Source organism: Marmota marmota, unplaced genomic scaffold (assembly GCF_001458135.2).
Source record: "Marmota marmota marmota unplaced genomic scaffold, marMar, whole genome shotgun sequence".
In the NCBI taxonomy this organism is placed as follows: domain Eukaryota; kingdom Metazoa; phylum Chordata; class Mammalia; order Rodentia; family Sciuridae; genus Marmota; species Marmota marmota.
Window position 1 is genome coordinate 3,751,473 of NW_026000026.1, and position 19,345 is coordinate 3,770,817.

The 19,345-nt window shown below is 37.3% G+C and overlaps 1 protein-coding gene across 1 annotated transcript; it reads left to right on the forward strand.

Moving 5' to 3' along the window:
* The first annotated feature begins 11,372 nt into the window (after positions 1-11,372).
* On the forward strand, positions 11,373-19,244 carry Ywhab (tyrosine 3-monooxygenase/tryptophan 5-monooxygenase activation protein beta). The gene is made up of 5 exons (XM_015478780.2): positions 11,373-11,703; positions 13,765-13,888; positions 15,305-15,468; positions 16,927-17,022; positions 17,335-19,244. Exons 1-5 carry the CDS (start codon positions 11,404-11,406, stop codon positions 17,389-17,391), a joined length of 741 nt encoding a protein of 246 aa, XP_015334266.1. The 5' UTR covers positions 11,373-11,403; the 3' UTR covers positions 17,392-19,244.
* Positions 19,245-19,345: the final 101 nt, after the last annotated feature.

Below are 19,345 nucleotides of genomic sequence, written 5' to 3' on the forward strand. Positions count from 1 at the left end.
GATCTGGGAGGCAGCCTCTGTAAACCAGGCTGAACAAATTCCCTTGATGCTAGTTCCCCAGGCAGAGTCTCTAAGAGATTTGGGCTGTGGCAAAAAGTGCATTTTCCCCACTTGACTGTTGATACAGAAACAGAAAGAGTGCTGAAGTTGAAGTTAAATAAATTTGATATAGTTCTTGCCTGCAGTATTTTCTAGCTGTGTAATCTTAACAATGTTAATCATTCTGGTTTTTAGCTTTCCTAACTTTGGAGTTTTCATGAGGCCTTTTTACAAACTAAATTGTTAAATATAAGCTCTTAATTTTGTTGTTTTTTAATCACAGAGTTCACTTTTCTTTTTTTCTCTAGTTACATTCTGTGAAGACCCAACCCTGCTTTTGTACATGTTGCTTTGAAAAAAATGATATATCATTATAGAACTTCTTTTACATGTACAAATCCAGCCTTTCTGAATCATTTTCTCATCTGTACAGTGCAAATGGTAATGCAGTCTTTGATACATTATGACATACTCAAAATAAGCACCTGGAATATAAATTTTTAAAAATATTAGGTTAAATTTGTTTATTCATTTTTTTGCCATGTTGGCAATTGAACACAGGGTCACACACAAGCTAACGGACAAGCAGTATCACTGAACTTCATCCCCAGCCCCTTTTAAATTGGTAACATAAAAACTCTACATATAAATGATGTTCTATGTGATATTTCAGTACATGTATGTATCCTATAATATTTAAATCAGATTAAACAAAGTTCTTCCAGGTTTTTGAGATATATAGTATATAATTGTTATCTATAGTCACCCACCCTACTGTTACATCAGAACTTCTTACTCCTATCAAACTTGTAACTTAATACCCATTGATCAGGGCTGGGGATGTGGCTCAAGCGGTAGTGCGCTCGCCTGGCATGCGTGCAGCCCGGGTTCGATCCTCAGCACCACATACAAACAAAGATGTTGTGTCCGCCGATAACCAAAAAATAAATATTAAAATTCTCAAAAAAAAATACCCATTGATCAACCTTTCTGTAGTATATATTTTTAATAGTTTTTGACCATATGCATGAACGTACACGTATTTAGTTATAGCATATGTGCTATATAACATAGAATCCACTTATTTGTAATGTTCACCAACTGATGAAGTAGCATTAGGTATAATTATAATAGCTAGCATTTGTAGCATAAACTGTGCACTAAGCACATATATATTAACTCAGTCTTTGTAACAGCCAATAAGAAGTAAGTACTGTTAGCCTCATTTTGTAGATGAGGAAACTGAGGCACAGAAGAGTAATTTTTTCCAAGGATACCAACACAAGGTAAGTACTGGAATTGGGAATCAAACCCAGGTGGTTTGGCTCTAGGGAATGATAGATTTCTACTTATGGAATAACGTCTATATTTTATGGTGAATACCATTTAGTCCTTCATTTTTCTTTACATATATCCTATTAAAGTAAATGTATTTAAACTGAAGCTATAGCTAATTTTAAAGACAGGTATACTGTGATTTATTGGGGGGTATACCTTTTCTGGCCTGTGGGAATGATACTTTTGGTGTGCATCAGGAAACAAACTTCTGCAAAATCCAGTTTTTCTGGTACTTGCTTCAGACCAGGGAGAAGGTTCATCAGCTACCTTTGTCGCACACAGTTCCAGGTTCTTTATCTAATAGAATTTGATCATGGTCATCGTTATATACTGTTCATCATACTACTTTTTTTTTTTTGGTTGATTTTTAGGTTTTCTATATATTGTCGGGGTAGAGTAAATGAGGGAAAGATCTACATAAGTAGAGAGAAAATTTTAAATTATTACATCTTGTTATGCTGCCTGCTCATGTGGTAACAAAGTACTTTTCCCCTAAATGAGGATACCTTAGAGAATGAACTAAAATTTCATTGTAGAGGGACTTTTAAGTTGCTTGGTTTCTACACTCCTCTAGGGAGAGATGACAGTTCACACATTAGGGGGCAGGAAATCACACTTATGTAATAGCAACTTTTAAGTTTTAGAAGCATTTTAATTGCTGCATGAATATAGGATCCTCATAGTCATCTGCACATCAGGATGGAGAAACTAACAGCTGGAGCTAGGTACTGAGGGGAGTTTTCTAAGGGGAATGCTTAAAAAGGATGAATAGAATACAGTGCTTTATTTCATGATATGTGTGCTCAAAGTGGATCATGATAATGCTTTCTCTACCAAAGACCTTCTAAAAGAGGCATGGTCACATGTTTCAAATACTTGTAATGAGATGAAAATGAATGATGGCTTTGCAGAGACAAGTTATTCCAGCAGTTCTTTATTTTGTGATTTTTTTTTTTTCCTGTCCTTGTTGTTTATTTCATTGTTTTCTGTAGGCAACCCAAGAAGAGTTATTTCTGAATGGCCTTGACCAGGACAAACTTATTAAAGGGCAAAATAAATTAGATGTGAACCCTATCCATTATTATTTTTTGCCCTTCATTGAGAACTTCACCTTAAAGCTTGTTTGATGAGTTTTTAAAATATATACCAACTTTGCATGATTCTTCAAAAAATTGATGTCTGTTTTTTCCTGGGAATAATAATTGATCTTTAGAAGACATTGAGAAAAGAACATTAGTTTTAAAATTAATGTTGGTTTAGCTATAGCTGTGTGACTCTAAGTGAGTTACTCTTTATAAAAGGGAACAGTGTCACCTACTTCATAAGAATACTTAGGATTAAATGAGTTGCTATAAATCCCTAAGTGCTTTGTCCATTTGAACAGACCATAAACAATGGATATTTTTATTAAGCCCAATAGCTAACTGATTGGATTTCTGAATGGAAAAGATAGATGGTATTTCAAAGATTTGTTGAAACTCCATTTGAATCTATAAATATGGTGATAGGTACCGAAAAATATTAGTCAAAAGGCATATTGTTGTCTCCTGATTAGAGCTGACTCTTCAAACAGTAGTCTAAGATAGACTATATGTACAGTGTATTTTATAGATTAGATGTCATCTACCTGCCCCTGTCCACATGGGCAATAATAACTTGTTCACTTCGTTACAAAAATGTGTCACTTGATTAAGTGATTTGCTGTTCAGTGTGGTAGGCATTGAGCTCTATGTTGAGTATCCAAATACAAGAGTCTGGATTCCTGTCTTAAGCTCATAATCCAGTGTGGAGTCAACAAAGACATTTACAATAAATCAATGTGTACCCATTTTAGAAATAGGCGTAGGTTAATTAACATGTGTCTTTCTTTTTAAAAAAAAAAATCTTCAAAGAAAGCAATTTAGAATTGAAAGAAATAAGATACATAGTAAATGCCCCTTCACTCATTGACCATTTATTTTTTAACCTTTGTGTAGGGTATACTTTGGCTGCCATTTATTTGGGTGCTTAAATTTAATCATGGCTAATTGGACATAATTAACAATGGTATTCAAAATTGATGTGAAAGAAGGAATTCTGAAATACAGGTACAGTTTCCCCTCACCATTCAGTGTTCACCAGACATAAAGTTAATGATTTTGTATTTCAGATAACATGTTATGTTTCTAACGAAGAACCTGCAAATGTTTGAATGAAATGAAATTTATTACAGGACTCTACTTTGTGTGTAGAAAGGCACACAGACATTTTTAGAGTAGGTGTTTTTCAGTGAGTAGTTTTCTTTGAGAGCCAGGAGTACTTGACTTTTTCTGGATAACACCCACTAGCCAGCTGGTCCTGCTGACTTTCTCAGTCCCTCCTGCTGGAGCTTGGCAGGTTTTCCCTTCAGCAGAGTGACTCCAGAGCTGTAACTTCTACTTCATGGTTCTGTGGTTGCTCTATCTGGAATGATACATCCGACTGCTGTTCAGAATTTGCAGTCAGTTCTTTACCCCACTGAGACTTTGAGCCTAGGTTTTCAAGATGCTCCTGTCTATTGCCATCTATGCTAGCTGGCGAACTAATGCAGGGTTCACAAAGTCTGACTATTCCAATAACTCAAGAAAATGACAAAGAAAGCACGCAACCACACAGAATTACCTTTTCAATATTTTGGAGACGACTCTGCAACCTTAAGGGTCCATGGAAAGAGAGAGAGCCGCTGGAATTTTTTTTTCTTATATAGGGAACATACAAGGGGTGGTTCCATGGAACATTCTATCCCAAAAAGGGCAAAGGGGTAGGATTACAAAGGAACGGAAGTGTAGCTTAACCCCTGCAGGTGAGGCCTGCACCTGGAGCCACGCCTTGTTATCTGAGCTGGGGTAACGCCCAAGTTACTGCCACCTGGCAGTCATGCCAGACTGAAGGCAATAATTGGTCAGTGTCCTGGGGCATCAGGACCTAAAAGTGTCTGCATCCATGGCACCTGTCAGTTTCCTCTCTGGATTAATAATTGTTCTCATTCCTTTTTCCACTTTGGCCTTTGCTTTCTGTCATTTAGAAAAACATACTGTACTTTATGCATACATCTGTTTTCCTGTCACCACCTGGAGTTTCCTTTCTCTCTCTTAACCACAGCTCTTCATCCCATAAAAGGAATTTGGGACCTATATACTTTTGAAGTAAACCACTTTCCTCTAATTCTAGCAGGTAGCTTTTCTGAGGAGAAGCATTGTAACCCACAAAGGTATGACATTTTCTTATGTTCCAACTATTCAAGTTTATGTTCTGGGAGGGAAGGTCATACAGCTTTCATTTCTTTTGAACTACTCTCAGTGACTAATCCAGAGTTCTTGGAAATAATCTATTTTTTTTTTTTCCTTTTGCAGTTCTTTCAACACACATTGATTATATGCACTACATTTTTGTGAAGTAGTTTATGAGTAAGCTTTTATTTTGACTAGCACCAGATAGGCATTTTATGTGCATTATTTTATTTGGTAGCTGTTAATATCTACTTTTAACAGTGAGGAAACTGAGATGCAGAGAAGTTATAATATGGAAATATGGGGGGGGGGGTCGCTTAATTTCTCTATAGAAGCCCGGATTTGTTGTATGTAGGGCTTTCCTGAAACAGATTCCACCAGTATGTTTTATATAAAACTTGGGTAATTCCAGATATATAAGAGATGATCGAATCCTCATTTTAAATTTCTAACTCAGTGTTATTTTAGAATTGAGTGCTTTGTTTTCCTCAAATATAAAATATAGTTGAAAGTTAATGATGGCCACGGCCATCATTTTCAATCTGTTTTTTTGGGGTGGAGGATACTGGGGATAAACTCAAGCACTAACTCACATCCCCAGCCCATTTTTGTATTTTATTTAGAGACAGGGTCTCACTGAGTTGCCTGGGACCTTGCCAAGTTTTTGAGGCTGGCTTTGAACTTGCAAACCTCCTGCCTTAGCCTCCCAAGCCGCTGGGATTTTAGGCTTGCGCCATTGAGTCCGGCTCATTTTCAAATTCTTTCTTCCTTTACAGTGCCCTTTAAAATATATGTATACACACATAGCACGCACAAGCATATATATAGTGAGAAAGATTGATTATAGTCATTTTTTTTGTCCTTATCCTTGGGTATCGCCTTTGGACACTGGGAAATAACTTCTCAGAATTTTGACCCTGATTAGAAAAACTTAGGCAAAGAATTGAGATGGTGGGGCTATGTTGGTTATTAGATACTCTTGTTCCAGCATTTGTTATCTGGGCTAGGGTTTCGTTTCTTTGAAGGAAATAGTTATTTTGTTGACACCTTTAGAATTATTTTTCATAGCTTTCTGTTTCTCTAAACCTCTAACTTCTGTTTTTTAAAAAGTTTTTCTTATAAAACAAATTATTTTGTACTCCTGGTGCTTATCACAGGCTGTGTTCTTTTATGACTCATAGATGGTCATGTAGTCTTGTGCCATCTTACTTTCTCTTTTTTTAAATCATTTCCCTATTGTTGTATATTTAAATGTTTTTCACTATGCAATTGCTATATTTATTAGCAAATGCTTCCTAGTCCTCTGACTTGCTGCATCAGGTTACTTCGGACAGATTGACACCTGTCACTACCATATGAGAGTGCTTGGTAACTTTATTCTCAAGCATGTCGTTATCTTCTTGAAATATGCCAGGCACAGGAAAACTCTCTTAGCTCACTGCAGAGCTAGGACACTCTCCCTGCAACCCCCCACCCCACCCCCAACTTTGTCCTGCAATGAGTTTGTCTACTGTGGTATCTTTGACTCTCTGAGAGTGGTACTGGGCTTGATGACCAGTCTATAGTCCTTTATAAAGCTCAGAAGAAAAATTATATCCTGATGATAAACCATCACTAGTTGTCATCTCTAGAAAATTTAATTAGGAACTTATAAATATAAGGGTCAGTTAACATGTATTCCCATTTTTATTTCATTGAGGGGTTATTTCCTGTGCAAGAATAATTTAGACTTGCTTTTTCTACTCATGGGCTTGTATATTTAAAAACAAATCCAGCTGGGCATGGTGGTGCACACCAGTAATCTCAGCTACTCCAGAGGTTGAGACAGGAGGATTGCAAGTTCAAGGCCAGCTTTGGTAATGTAGTGAGACCCTGTCTCAAAATAAAATGGGTTGAGAATGTAGCTCTGTGATAGAATGTCCCTGGGTTTGATTCGCAGTACTGATTGATAGTTCACCCACTTGCTTGCTCAGTGGTAGAGTGATCCTGGGTTCAGTCTCCAGAATGGATAGATGGATAAACAGATTTTTTTAAAAAATCCAACCTCACAGCATTTTGTGGGTTTAAGCAGTGATGTTACCATAATAATAATACCTCAAAACATTTGTACACTATGCTTTTCATTCATATATATATATATATATATTTTTTTTTTTTTTTGAGTTGTGGATGAACCTTTATTTGTTTATTTTTATGTGGTGGTACTGAAGATTGAACCCAGTGCCTCACACTTGCTAGACAAAGCACTCTACCACTGAGCCACAACCCCATTCCCATGCACTGTGTATTACTTAAGAAGAGTTTGCACATCTAATGTTCTTTAATTCCCTATCTGTCATATTCACAGCAACTCTCTTAAGGGAGATGCTCTTGTCTTTGTTTTTTAGACTGGAAGACTAGGATGTAACAAGGTCTTAAGTCTGTGTAGTGGCAGATTGTGCTGTGATACAGCCCTGTTGCCTTTCTGCTGTACCAGCATACATAGGCAGGCTGTGTTCTTTGCTATCCCAGTAATGAGTGTTGAAAAATTTACCGGATACATATTTGAGTATGAGTCTTGTACTGAGCACAGTTTTTGACACTAAGTGTGAAATAAATATGCAGTTTTCCTTGGAGGAAACATGTGAAACTGTAAATGGTTTGGTTTTCATCATCTGTACCATAGACTATCATAAAGAAACTCTCCATATGTATTTGAGGTATAGGCATGGTAGACCAATGTGTGCTTTCTGGCCCTGGATGGTTGGCCAGGGTTTGCATAGGCAGGAATTAAAGAGTATAGAAGAGCATTCTACATGAAGAGAACAACAAAAGCAGTTTTTAGTATGTTTGAGCATGGCATTTTATAGGTCATGTGGTGATGTCCAGCCTGAGAGAAGGGTACATGGAGAACAGTGGGTGAGAAAGCCTGGTTGACCAGGAAGAGCCAAGTTATGAGGACCCTGAAAGCCAGGTGGAATGTGGACTTGGTGGAGTGACCAAAAGTGCTGAAAGTTATTGAGTGAAAGTACAGGCAGAGCTAAAGAAGTAGTTTAGGAAGAGTGATTTTGAAGTAGGGCCAGAAACACAGAGTGAGGTGCAAATACGAGTTTTCAATATGCTTGAGGAATAGAAGCTTTGAATTTCTTTAGAAAAGAGAAGGCTACCAAATTTGTAGTTTTATTCTTTTTAGGGTTTATCCATTCATTGGATAGCTATTTGTTCTTACTGATTATGTGCAGGATGTTGTGGGATATATTCCCAAAAGGAGCTTGTATAGGAAGGGACTTGAGGTATATACAAATAATTTTAATACTGAAGAAATGTGATAAGACATGACAGGTATAGATCAAGTGCTTTGTGAGAGTCATTTTATCTTAGAGCAGTATCATTCAGTAGAAACAGAATGTGAACTATATGTAATCTGAATTTTTCTTTAAAGAGGACTGAGGGTATAGCTCAGTAGTAGAGCCCTTGCCTAACCTGTGCAAGGCTCTGGGTTTAGTACCTAGTATTACAAAAACAAAAACCCAAGTGAAATTAAAAATTTTATTAATTTCTGTACAATAACCAAAATATTATGATTTCAGTGGGTGACACTAGTCACATTTCAAGTGAATAGCCACATGTGGTTCTGGTATTACACAGCTTGGGCTTAAGAAAGGTTTCTTGGAGGAGGTGGCCTTTGAGCCATGCTCTGAAGAACTTTATATTCCAAGTGAGTGGGGAAGGCCATTCCAGATAGAGGGATTGACTTTAGTGAGTCAAGATAGAAAATCACACTTTGTATGTAAGTGTGAAACACATATTGTGTGGCAGGCATTTTATGGGAAAAATCTGAGAAGATAGGTTGGCAAGCATTCACTGATAGGGTGGGCATTGAGATCTGATTCTGCTCTCCAGCAGAAAATAATAATTTTGAGCAGAAAGTGACTTGATCTGGGCTTTTAAGAAGATGGGGCTGGTAGGGAAGTTACTCAGTGGTAGAACATTTGTGTAGCACGTGAGGCCCTGGGTTCAATCCCTAGTACCACAAAAAAGATGGTCTCGTAGCAAAGATGTGAAGGGGGCTGGAGATAGAGACTGAAACCAGTGGGTATAGGGAAAGATGATGGATGGGAGATTTATTGGAGATGTAGAAAGAGGAATGGTTTCATTTCTCCCTTGTCTACTGCCTTGCTCCAAACTGCTGGGTGTTGTGTAACCCATTTCCTGTTGAAATTGGTCTAGCTGCTTCAAAAATCCATGTTATATAAGTCAAAAGTTATGTAAGCAGTAGACATCAGGACATTTGGCTATGGATTTTGTTTGTTTTAAATTGTTTCTGTGTATATGTAGAATTAAAATTTTTTGAAATGGGTAGATACATGAATAGTTTTTTTTTTGTTGTTGTTGTTTGTTTTTTAATATGCATTTAGTTGCACGGTAACATGATGATTTTCAATCTCTAGGAACTCTTATGATGATCCCAGAGAAGCTTGAAATAGTTGGCCTCAAATCAGAAAGGCCATGTTTTATTTTAGGAAATAGGGTGAGGACATTTGGGAGGTCTCAAAGAGTACTCAAAATTCTTCAAAGTGTGAGTTAAATTTTAAATGCTTGAAGAAGGAGAGAAAAGGGGGTTGAAGGGGGTACTTAATTTGGGCTTAGTTAGGTCGAAGAGCTTTGTGGCATCCTTCAGCAAGGTCCGTCCCTCATATTTCTATTATTATACGGTATGGGATAGCTTATCTTTGAGTTGGCTTTTGCCCAGAAATTTATTATTTGGAATCTTTCATAGGTAGAATTGCATCAGTACTGTTGTATGAACTTTGAGATGGACCTCTAGTGACTTATAACTGCAGACTGTAAATTGAGTCATTGAAAGTTGGTTTCCTCCTGCTGTGCTTGGTACTTTCAGGAATAACAATTGTACGATTATTTAATAATATATAGGAATTATCCTGATCCCAAAAACTTTATGGTCAAGAAAATTAGGTATACTGAAAACATGTAATTTTGGGATGAAAGGATATTTCTTTCTTGTATTAAAGTAGACTAGGTTATCTCTTAGTAACACTCTATACTGGATAGTTACCCAGGGACTTGGGCTGACAGTCCGTGCTTTTATGAGTGCATCATCTAGAACACATTTTAGGTGGATGCTGTAAGAGAAGAAAGCTTGGGGAACTACATGCAGGATTTTCACAGTTTGAGCCTGGAAGCAGCATCATTTCTGCCTGTGTTGATTGGACAGAGCTGCTGACTCCTAACTGCTGGGGATGTGCTGGGATGTGTAGGGAAGCAGCAAATGGAGTCTTTCCTGAGGATTACTATCTGCTGTAGTTACATTCTAGTGTCGTGAGTGAAGATGTCATAGATCTAGGCAAGACTTACTTCACTAAATGTAACCTTACAATTAGCAAGTTGTATATAGGAGGTAACTCTGAATATGATTTAGATAATAAGCAGTAGGAAGAAAATTCATAGTTCTGAACTAGAGAATCAACTCTTTCTAAATTGCCTGGATATCTTTGTGCTTCATTTGATAATGCATTTTTGTGTGCTTGGGCCTCATGTTTAGAATTTCTCTCTTTAAAATTAAAAAATGAGCTGGAGCCAGGCATGGTGGTATGTGCCTGTATTCTCAAAAGCTCAGGAGGCTGAGACAAGAGAATCACAAGTTCAAAGCTAGCCTCAGAAACTTAGTGAGGCCCCAAGCAACTTAGTGAGACCCTTCTCTAAATAAAATATAAAAAGGGCAGGGGATGTGGCCCAGTGGTTAAGCGTCCCTAGGTTCAATCCCTGGTGCCTGAAAGAGGATGGGTATGCTGGGTGAGGTGGTGAACATTTCTGATTCCAGAGATTCAAGGTTGAGGCAGGAGGACCACAGGTTTGAGGTCAGCCTGAGCAGTTTAATAACCTGTCCCAAAATAAAAAGTAAGAGGGGCTGAAGATGTAGCTCAGTGGTAAAGCACCCCTGGATTCAGTCCTTAATACCACAAAAATCAATAAATGGATAAGCATATTTTTACTCTATGGCATAGAGGGATATATGTAAATTTAAGCTAACAGTATGTAAACTAACTTTTAATAGTAAATCATTTTTAATTGCTTTTTTCAAAAAAAATTATTGCACTTTCTAAGATTATTGTAGTGGAGAACTAACTTAAGGTGAGGTGATTAAGAGGCGTTCACTGATTGGTCTGTATAAAGGGTTCAATAAAATAATAAACTGAAAACACTGAGATTTTTGTTTTGAGAAAATCTAAATGAACTTCTGTGGTTCAAATAAATTTATTTAAGTTCTGTTTCTATACATCCTGTATACTTTTTATTTTTTGCAACCTATACCTAAACAAAATTAGTACCTGGTATTTGTATATAATGCTTTAAACTTTTCATAGTACTTCATGTATATTAGGTCACTTGTCCTTGTAAGAGCCTCTTTGAGAGAGTTGGTAGTGTTCTTGCTTTCCAATAAGGAAACTAGAGCTCTCAGGTTAAGTGATCTAACCAAGATCATTGCCCTCTGAGTAGGAGAGCTAGTGATCGGTAGAGCCCAAGTCCATCCACCTTGATTCATGATTCTTCTCTTTGGTGTGTGTTGGAAAATTAATTGACCCAAATAAAGGCCTTAGCAAAGTACCTGACAGTATAGATGCTTAGTGCGTGATCTGTAATGTCGATGGCATTTGGAGCTAGATGTTTCACTTTTGGGTAGGCTTTCCAGAGGGGTTGCAAGAAGATTCACACATGTATTTCCTGGGCCCTGAAGCCTGACATCTGCTTTTCTTTTCTCTTGCTCTTGTTCTAGGGAATGACCATGGACAAAAGTGAGCTGGTACAGAAAGCCAAACTCGCTGAGCAGGCCGAGCGCTATGATGACATGGCTGCAGCCATGAAGGCAGTCACTGAACAGGGGCACGAACTCTCCAATGAAGAGAGAAATCTGCTCTCTGTCGCCTACAAGAATGTGGTAGGTGCTCGCCGTTCTTCCTGGCGCGTCATCTCCAGCATTGAACAGAAAACAGAGAGGAATGAGAAGAAGCAGCAGATGGGCAAAGAGTACCGTGAGAAGATAGAGGCGGAGCTGCAGGATATCTGCAATGATGTTCTGGTAAGGGGCCAGTGCTTCTCTTTAAAGAGTGACTTCTAAATAGTATTAACACTGTCCAAATGCAAACTCTCAAACAGCTTATGAGAAAGAGTGTCTGAGTATACTGGAAAGCTGAAAAACCATTTACAACCCACTTTTATGCACATGATATGATTCCCCTCCCTCCCCCCTTTTTTGCTTGATCAGAGGTTGTTCATCACTTCTGGGCTATTTTCCTCCCTTATCAGAAAAGCTTGTGAAAAACAGGAGGATTTAGTCAACATCTTTTCTTTAGAAATTGAGGCCAGATAGACAGGATTTTAGATGCAGCCACAGATAGGCTATTCTCTATAGTCATCTGAGTAGTGATGTCATCTCCTGTAGGGGAGGCAGGATTAAAAAGCTGAGCTGCCTTTCATCCTCTCCCCAGCCATGCCTTCACAGTGGAGAGTCCTGATTTTGTCTGAAAATTAGGCACATTCCTCAAGTTCAGTATGCGTTCCAAAGCCAAATCGAAGGTGGTTTGGGGATTCTCCTTTCCAGTGTTTTATATAAGTTAGAGGGAGATTGTTGACTCTCTGTGACCACAGTTTGGGGTTGGATGGGAGGGGTGCATATCCTAGAGCAAATCATGATCATATTGTCTTTCCCTCACATCCTGAGCCCACTGGGAACTTTTTTTTTCTTCCAGGTGAAATCAGGTAAAAATGAACGGTGAGGGATGCTTTGAAGGGAAAAGGAATTCACACTTGTTGACCTACCTCCTCCCCTGCTGGCTGCCTCTCCGAATTACTGCCCATGACACCTTTCTTTTGAAAAACCAGTACAAAGCTTGTCAGTCATCAGGCAGTACTTCTCATCCCTAACCCATAAGGAGTTACACTCTGTCTGCAAAGAATATTAAAATGACTACTGCCCCTTGCGTCTTCTTAAATCCCCTTATAATTAAGCTTTGCATTGAGCTTCTCTTTTTATTAGATTCATGGTGTAAGATAAACAGTATCATGGCTAAACTTGTTGCCTGTTGGTAATTTGGGGGTTTGTTAATGGTGCACTAATTCCTGAATGTTAGGTACATCTGGTATTCAGATGAAGTATGGCATGCATTCCAAGGGCAAGAAAGTTCCATAATTCCTGAAATGTAGACCAGCTTTTAAGAGCATCTGAAAGAATGTGAAGAAGAGCATGGTACTTACTGCCTCTTAACCAGTTTTTCAGGATGCCACATTCTAAAACAACTCTTCGAAAATATTGCTCTGTATACGAAGCTTGGACTCCTTCAGAACTACTTTTGTTGTAAGCATAAATGTTTAAAGGAATTTATTATTAATAATAGTATTAGACTCTTTTGAGTGCTTACTGCGTGCCAGCCATCGTGTTAAGCACTTTATGTACATTAGCTCACTTGTCCTCAAGTTTACCCTAGAAGGTGGCCATTGTGATCCCCCATTGTACAGCCAAGCAAACTCAGGCTTGGGTGAGAAGGCAGTCGGTCCAGGGTGATAGAGACAGCAGGCAGAAAAGGGGTTTCTTCCCAGGTCAGATTGATTCTGAACTTAGTTCTTGGCAGTTTTGTTCTATTATCACTTTTTTCCTCCCAGAATGGAAAAATATTTTTCCCCTAAGTTAGGGCAAAGTAAAATCACTCTGATCTTATCACCTAGAGGACCATTGTGAACATAATCCTTCCAGGTTTTTCCCCTATGTATTTGTGTGCCTGTACACATAGATATTTTAATATCAAATATGGCTTTTGTGTTTTTATTCTGCTTTTTCACTCAGATTTCTTTTGAGAGCATTTCCATGTTATCAGTGTAGTTCTACATCATTTTTGCATAGCATTGCATTGTAATAGCTGTGTTTTAATGAACCCCTTATGGATGGTCAAAGTGACTTTTAACTGAAGAATATGGGCATCTGCTGTTATGACCTAAACAACATTTAGTCTTGGATTTTTAAAAAAAAAAGTTATTTTTAATTTTCAAAAAAATTGGTAGTGGTAGTTTGTATCTTGAATCTCAAATATAATTTTAGAATCATGTAAATAATTCAAAGTTCTTAATAATGTGAATCATTTTTTAGGAGCTGTTGGACAAATATCTAATTCCCAATGCTACCCAACCAGAAAGTAAGGTGTTCTACTTGAAAATGAAAGGAGATTATTTTAGGTATCTTTCTGAGGTGGCATCTGGAGATAATAAACAAAGTAAGTAACATTTAAACAAATTTGACCAATAGTGGAGCTAGTCTCCTTTTGTAAGGACTTCAACAATTTTTGCTTTTGTCTGTGCATCATAGACATTAGATGATGTCACAGTAATCAAAATGTAAAAGACCATTGTGCTGTGAGGAATGAGGTTGTGGGGGTTGACAAATCAGAATGTGTCTAAGGAGTAAATGTGGAGGGCGTTAAAAAGTCTGATGTGTAGTGAGTGCATTTGAAGAGCTCTTTTTCTTGGAAATTATTTGATAGCTGTCTTTTTAGAAACAGAACTTTAAAGTATAGTAGTCTACTTTTATGTACAGTTTTGTTTTCTCCAGTTTCAGTTTCTTAAGGCCAACTAAGGCCTGAAAACATTAAATGGAAAATTCCAGAAATAAACAGTTCATAAGTTTTAGATTTCACCCTGTTCTGAGTAATGGGATGAAGTGTTATATCATCCTCCTCGGGATGTGAATCATCCCTTTGGCATATGCACCTTGTATATATGTTCCCTGCCTATTGGTCTTTTAATTGTCATCTTACTTATCAGATTGACTGTCATAGTATGGCCATGTTTGTGTTAAGATAACCCTTATTGTACTTAATGACAAAGCACAAACTCCTATTACAGTATATTATAATTGTTCTATTTTATGATTGTTGTTAATCTCCTACTGTGCCTAATTTATAAATTAAACTTTATAGATGTACATACAAGGAAAACAGTTAAATGAGGTTCAATACTATACATTCACTGGGGATCTTGGAACATACACTCTGCAGATAAGGGAGACATATAGTGATGCATTTCTTTTGTCACAAGGATATTGTGATAGTGGTGCTGTGATAGTGTTAACAGCTGTGTGTCCCTGCTGTGTGCCAAGTGCTTTAAAGTCTTGTTTATTCTCTCACAACTTTGAGTTTAGATGGGAGTCTATTCGTTTTTTGTTTTTGTTTTTATTGTTGTGGAGATTGAACCCAGACCTTGTGCATGTGAGGCATGCACTCTACCCACTGAGTTATATCCCCAGCCCCATTTTTCTAATAAAGGAAACCAGGGATAGAGAGTTATTCTCAGCTGTGTACCTAGTGAATTAAAAGTTGGGAATTCAGTTTGGGTCTATCAACTCCGAAACCCCTTATTTTTCTATGTTCCATCTTGTTAAAGATTATGTTTCTTGATTGGTTTAATAGACTTTGTTATATTCGTCATTGTTTCCCCTGGAGCACTTAATATATTTTTACTTGACTTAGAATAAACATTTAGCAAATGTTTGATTGAATGGTAGAGACACTGACATCTCATTTTGATGGATCATTTACATCAGCCCACTTTGTCAAAATACTGTGATTGTGAATCCAGTTTATGATGCACCATGTGGGAGAAGCAGCCTTTAATACTTTTCCTCTTTCTTACAGCCACCGTGTCGAACTCCCAGCAGGCTTACCAGGAAGCATTTGAAATTAGTAAGAAAGAAATGCAGCCTACACACCCAATTCGACTTGGCCTGGCTCTAAATTTCTCAGTCTTTTACTATGAGATTCTAAACTCTCCTGAAAAGGCCTGCAGCCTGGCAAAAACGGTGAGAAGGATCCTCCGGTTTCTAATCCTAATAGACTTTTGAGCTTCCTAGTAACTTTTATTGTGGGACATCCTCATGGTCTTGGATTTTTTAGAAGATTTTTTTTTTTTTTTTTAAGGGTAGGATTACGTCTTTTATGAAAGAAATACAGGCCTATTTTTTTGTGATTCCTTCTCAACACTCCTGCTGATTTATTATTATTATTACTACTACTACTACTATTTTTGAGGGGTGGTTGCAGAACATTCCAGGTAAAGGTGGTTTATTGTTTTTCATCAAGCTTTGGGCCTTGGTTTTACATCATCATCCTCCTTCCAATATAGTAGGTTATGGCTGTGTAAATGAAAGAAATCAGACCACATTCCCTCTCTTCTTCCCTTCCTTTCTGTACTGGGAATGGAACCTTCAGTCCTTGTGCATATTAGGCAAGTGCTCTACCACTGAGCTACATCCCCAATACCTACCCTCTTTTAATTTTATTTTTGAGACACAATCTCACTAAGTTGCCCAGGTTGTCCTCAAACTTGTGATCCTCTGCTTCAGCCTTCTGAGTAGCTGGGATTACAGGTGTGCATCCCCCCACTCCCAGCTGGACCACATTTTCTTTGTGTGCTATATTTCCTCCTGTCTTTTTTTGGCCTTTTCTTTATATGTATTTGTAAACATGCTCACAGTTTTTTGTTGTTGTTTGTTTCTTTTCTTTCTTTCTTTCTTTTTTTTTTTTAAGTTTGGAAAAGGTCCTGAAATGAACCCCTTAAATTGCTGCTCTTAACCTATTGAGTCTCATTGTCCCAGATGTGGGACATCTGTAAAAACTTAAATGGAGAAACAGTTATACTGCTTATGATAACTGGAAATAAATATTGTGTTTTTAAAGTTCTGTTCTTTGAGAAAATAACTGAATGATTACAACATTTAGCAAATGTTTTATTGAATGGTAGACACTGATATATGTATTTTCATAAAGATATATAAGTGCTAGGTTATCATTTCCAGCCTATTTTAATATACCTGTGTCAATTTTGTTGAACTATTTGCAGAATTGAAAATTTGGGACTTAGCAGGTTAATTAAATCAGGTTTAGTGAAGTGAGTTTCACTCTTGTACATTTTTTTGTATCTAAGTTTAAAAAAAATTTAAGAGATTTTCTAGAAGAGTTTTTGGTAAATAAAAATTTGTGTGAATTTACCTAGAACAGATGTGCTAGGCTTAACAATAATACTAGTTACTTATTAGATAAAGCCAAGTTTATTAGAAAATCATAATTTTTATTGTCTAGGAAATTTTATCATTGCTGATTGGTGCTTTATAATCACATTATGAAGTTTTATAAACACAAGGCTCCCCCAAAGTACTGTAGAAGGAGAAAAATTATAGTCACTTATTAGAAGGAAAAAAAAAACTCAACTAACAATTCTAAGAACATGTAGATTCTTTGCTGAAGGCTCTGTGTTTTAGGCATTTGATGAAGCGATTGCTGAATTGGATACACTGAATGAAGAGTCTTACAAAGACAGCACTCTGATCATGCAGTTACTTAGGGACAATCTCACTGTAAGTACTACTTTTGGATGGTTTATGGCCTTTCCTATTCACCTGCTAAATAATTCACTGTTATCCAAGATTCAAGAGAGGATTTATACTCCATTAAACATAATTCAGTTAGTTATAGATGACTGCTAAAATTGTGATGTGTATAGTCATCAGTGTCTGCTAAAATTGTGATGTGTATAGTCATCAGTGTATGCAATAATACAGAAGGAATTTTAAACAGTTGATTGAAATAAGATATAGATTGAACCACTCCCACATAAATTTGAGTAGCCCTACTTTGATAATACCTTTTTTTTTTTTTTTCTCTTGCAGCTGTGGACATCCGAAAACCAGGGAGATGAAGGAGATGCTGGGGAGGGAGAGAACTAATGTCTATCATGCTTTGTGATCTGTTCAGTGTCACTCTGTACCCTCCACATTTATCCCTTTGTGCGATAAAACAAACAAACAAACAAAAATTTGTACGTTGACTTCGATTTTTCACAGCCTCAGCCTAGCAAAAATGGTCCATGGTATAAACAGCTGGTATTTGTATCTAAAACTCGAATTGGTCACATAAATGCCACGGCATTCTGAAGTTTTGATTTCATTGATATTGACAGAATTACTGTGTGCTTAATTTTTTTAAACTGAACACTGTGATTATGGGGTTTTGTAACTTAGCAGAACTCTTACTGGTAGAAAAAAATAGACCTGAATTATGTGTAACTTTTTGGAAAGTTTAATCTGATATCAAAATAGTCACTGAAATACAATTCTGTTGTAAAGTTGTACAGAAAGTTATAGAGACTATATTGTGGTGCTGGGACTGGAGTGAGACACATCATTTGGCATCCAAGTTTAATGGTAATTCACAGTAATTCTGCCTGTGGTTCAGGGCTTGTAGACATTTGACCAGTTTGGGCTGTTGCCACTCAAAAGTTCATGACCACAAAAGTCTACAGTGTCTTCCTCTGAGGAAACTCGGATCCTGAAATTGAGATTCTTTGTGGCAGATAGCTGGGTTATGACACTGCAAAAAGGTTCAGTGCTCATTATAACAAGAGTGACTAAGCCCCCTTTCCTACAGCAATATGTTACTGATTTGCAACTTTTCAAAACAATCGGATCTGTTTTCCTTGTTACTACTTAGCTAAAGAAAAACAAGCTATATATCTTATGAACCACCTTATCTGTTTCCTGGGTAAGTCATTTAAGAACAATGTTCTGTAGAGATTGCCTCTCACTGGAGGAGTACTCAAGATATTCCTAACTTGGGGCATTAAATTTTAAAATCTAAACATTCCTTCCCCCATGTTCTTTTGAACTATTGACTTTGTTTTTCTCTTTCCTCTTAAAAATGTATGTCCTTCTGCTTCCTTACATTTTCTTCCTTTGGAAATCTGTATCTTTTGTTTACTTTTTATGCCGTGTGGGCAGAGGGTGCAAGACAGTGGTGAGCATTTTGGTGAGTAAGGCTTGCTTCAGAGTTGAGAAGAGCTTCTCACACCACATCCCAGTCTTCCTCCGGTTCTCAGCACAATTGTTGCTCTTCAGTCATACCACAGTCTGAATCAAAAAGTATTTTTAAATCTCCATGAGTTCTCCCTTTATTGCAACCAACCCTGATAATGCTTGTTAGTGCCTATCACCAGATCTCCAAAGTGTACTCATCCAGCTCAGTTCTCAGACATGTCTACACAAGACCCTATAATGCAGGGAAGTTGCATGGGCACTGCAAAGGAGAGAATCAAGAATAGCCAGGCCTGTCAGTCTCACAGTATCACCCCTTACCCTTAACATTCCATAAAGCTATAGAGTTCATTTGTCCATCTGCTGAAATGAGAAAAGAAAAATTCATGCACTGATTTAAAACAAACCAAAAAAAAAAAAAAAACTAAAAAAAAAAAATCCTTTTCTTTCTAGCTGAACAAAAATGTGCAGTTAATACTTGGCGCTTGAAAATGCAGTAGTGAATGTGGAACCAAGCTGTCTGTATATCTGGTAGCTCTCTGCTTTGTTTTCCTTACCAGTATTCTGCCTAATGTTTGCTTCTGTGATGGTTATATTGCCTAGCAAGCACACCTGTGGTTGTGAAAATAGTATAGCAAAAAAGAAAAATCCCCGGTTATTGATGTACTAGATTTGTGTATGTCTTTTAAACAGTTCTAGTTTCACCTTACACGGAATAATCAGGAAAAAGTGTAAAAACTCAAAAGTGAAATAAAAAATTTTATCAGTTAGTTGCTTGTGAATTGATGTGCCACCACTATCTCTATTGATGCAGAACTAGCTAGGTACTCTGATCACCTATTTTTACTTCTGTTTTCTTGAAAAATGGATA

Bases quoted from the DNA above. Each gene is read 5' to 3' on its own strand.
- Ywhab (XM_015478780.2), top strand. From the start codon at position 11,404: ATGACCATGGACAAAAGTGAGCTGGTACAGAAAGCCAAACTCGCTGAG. The intron at 15,469-16,926 runs GTGAGAAGGATC...TCTGTGTTTTAG, and splicing joins CCTGCAGCCTGGCAAAAACG to GCATTTGATGAAGCGATTGC. The intron at 17,023-17,334 runs GTAAGTACTACT...TTTCTCTTGCAG, and splicing joins TACTTAGGGACAATCTCACT to CTGTGGACATCCGAAAACCA.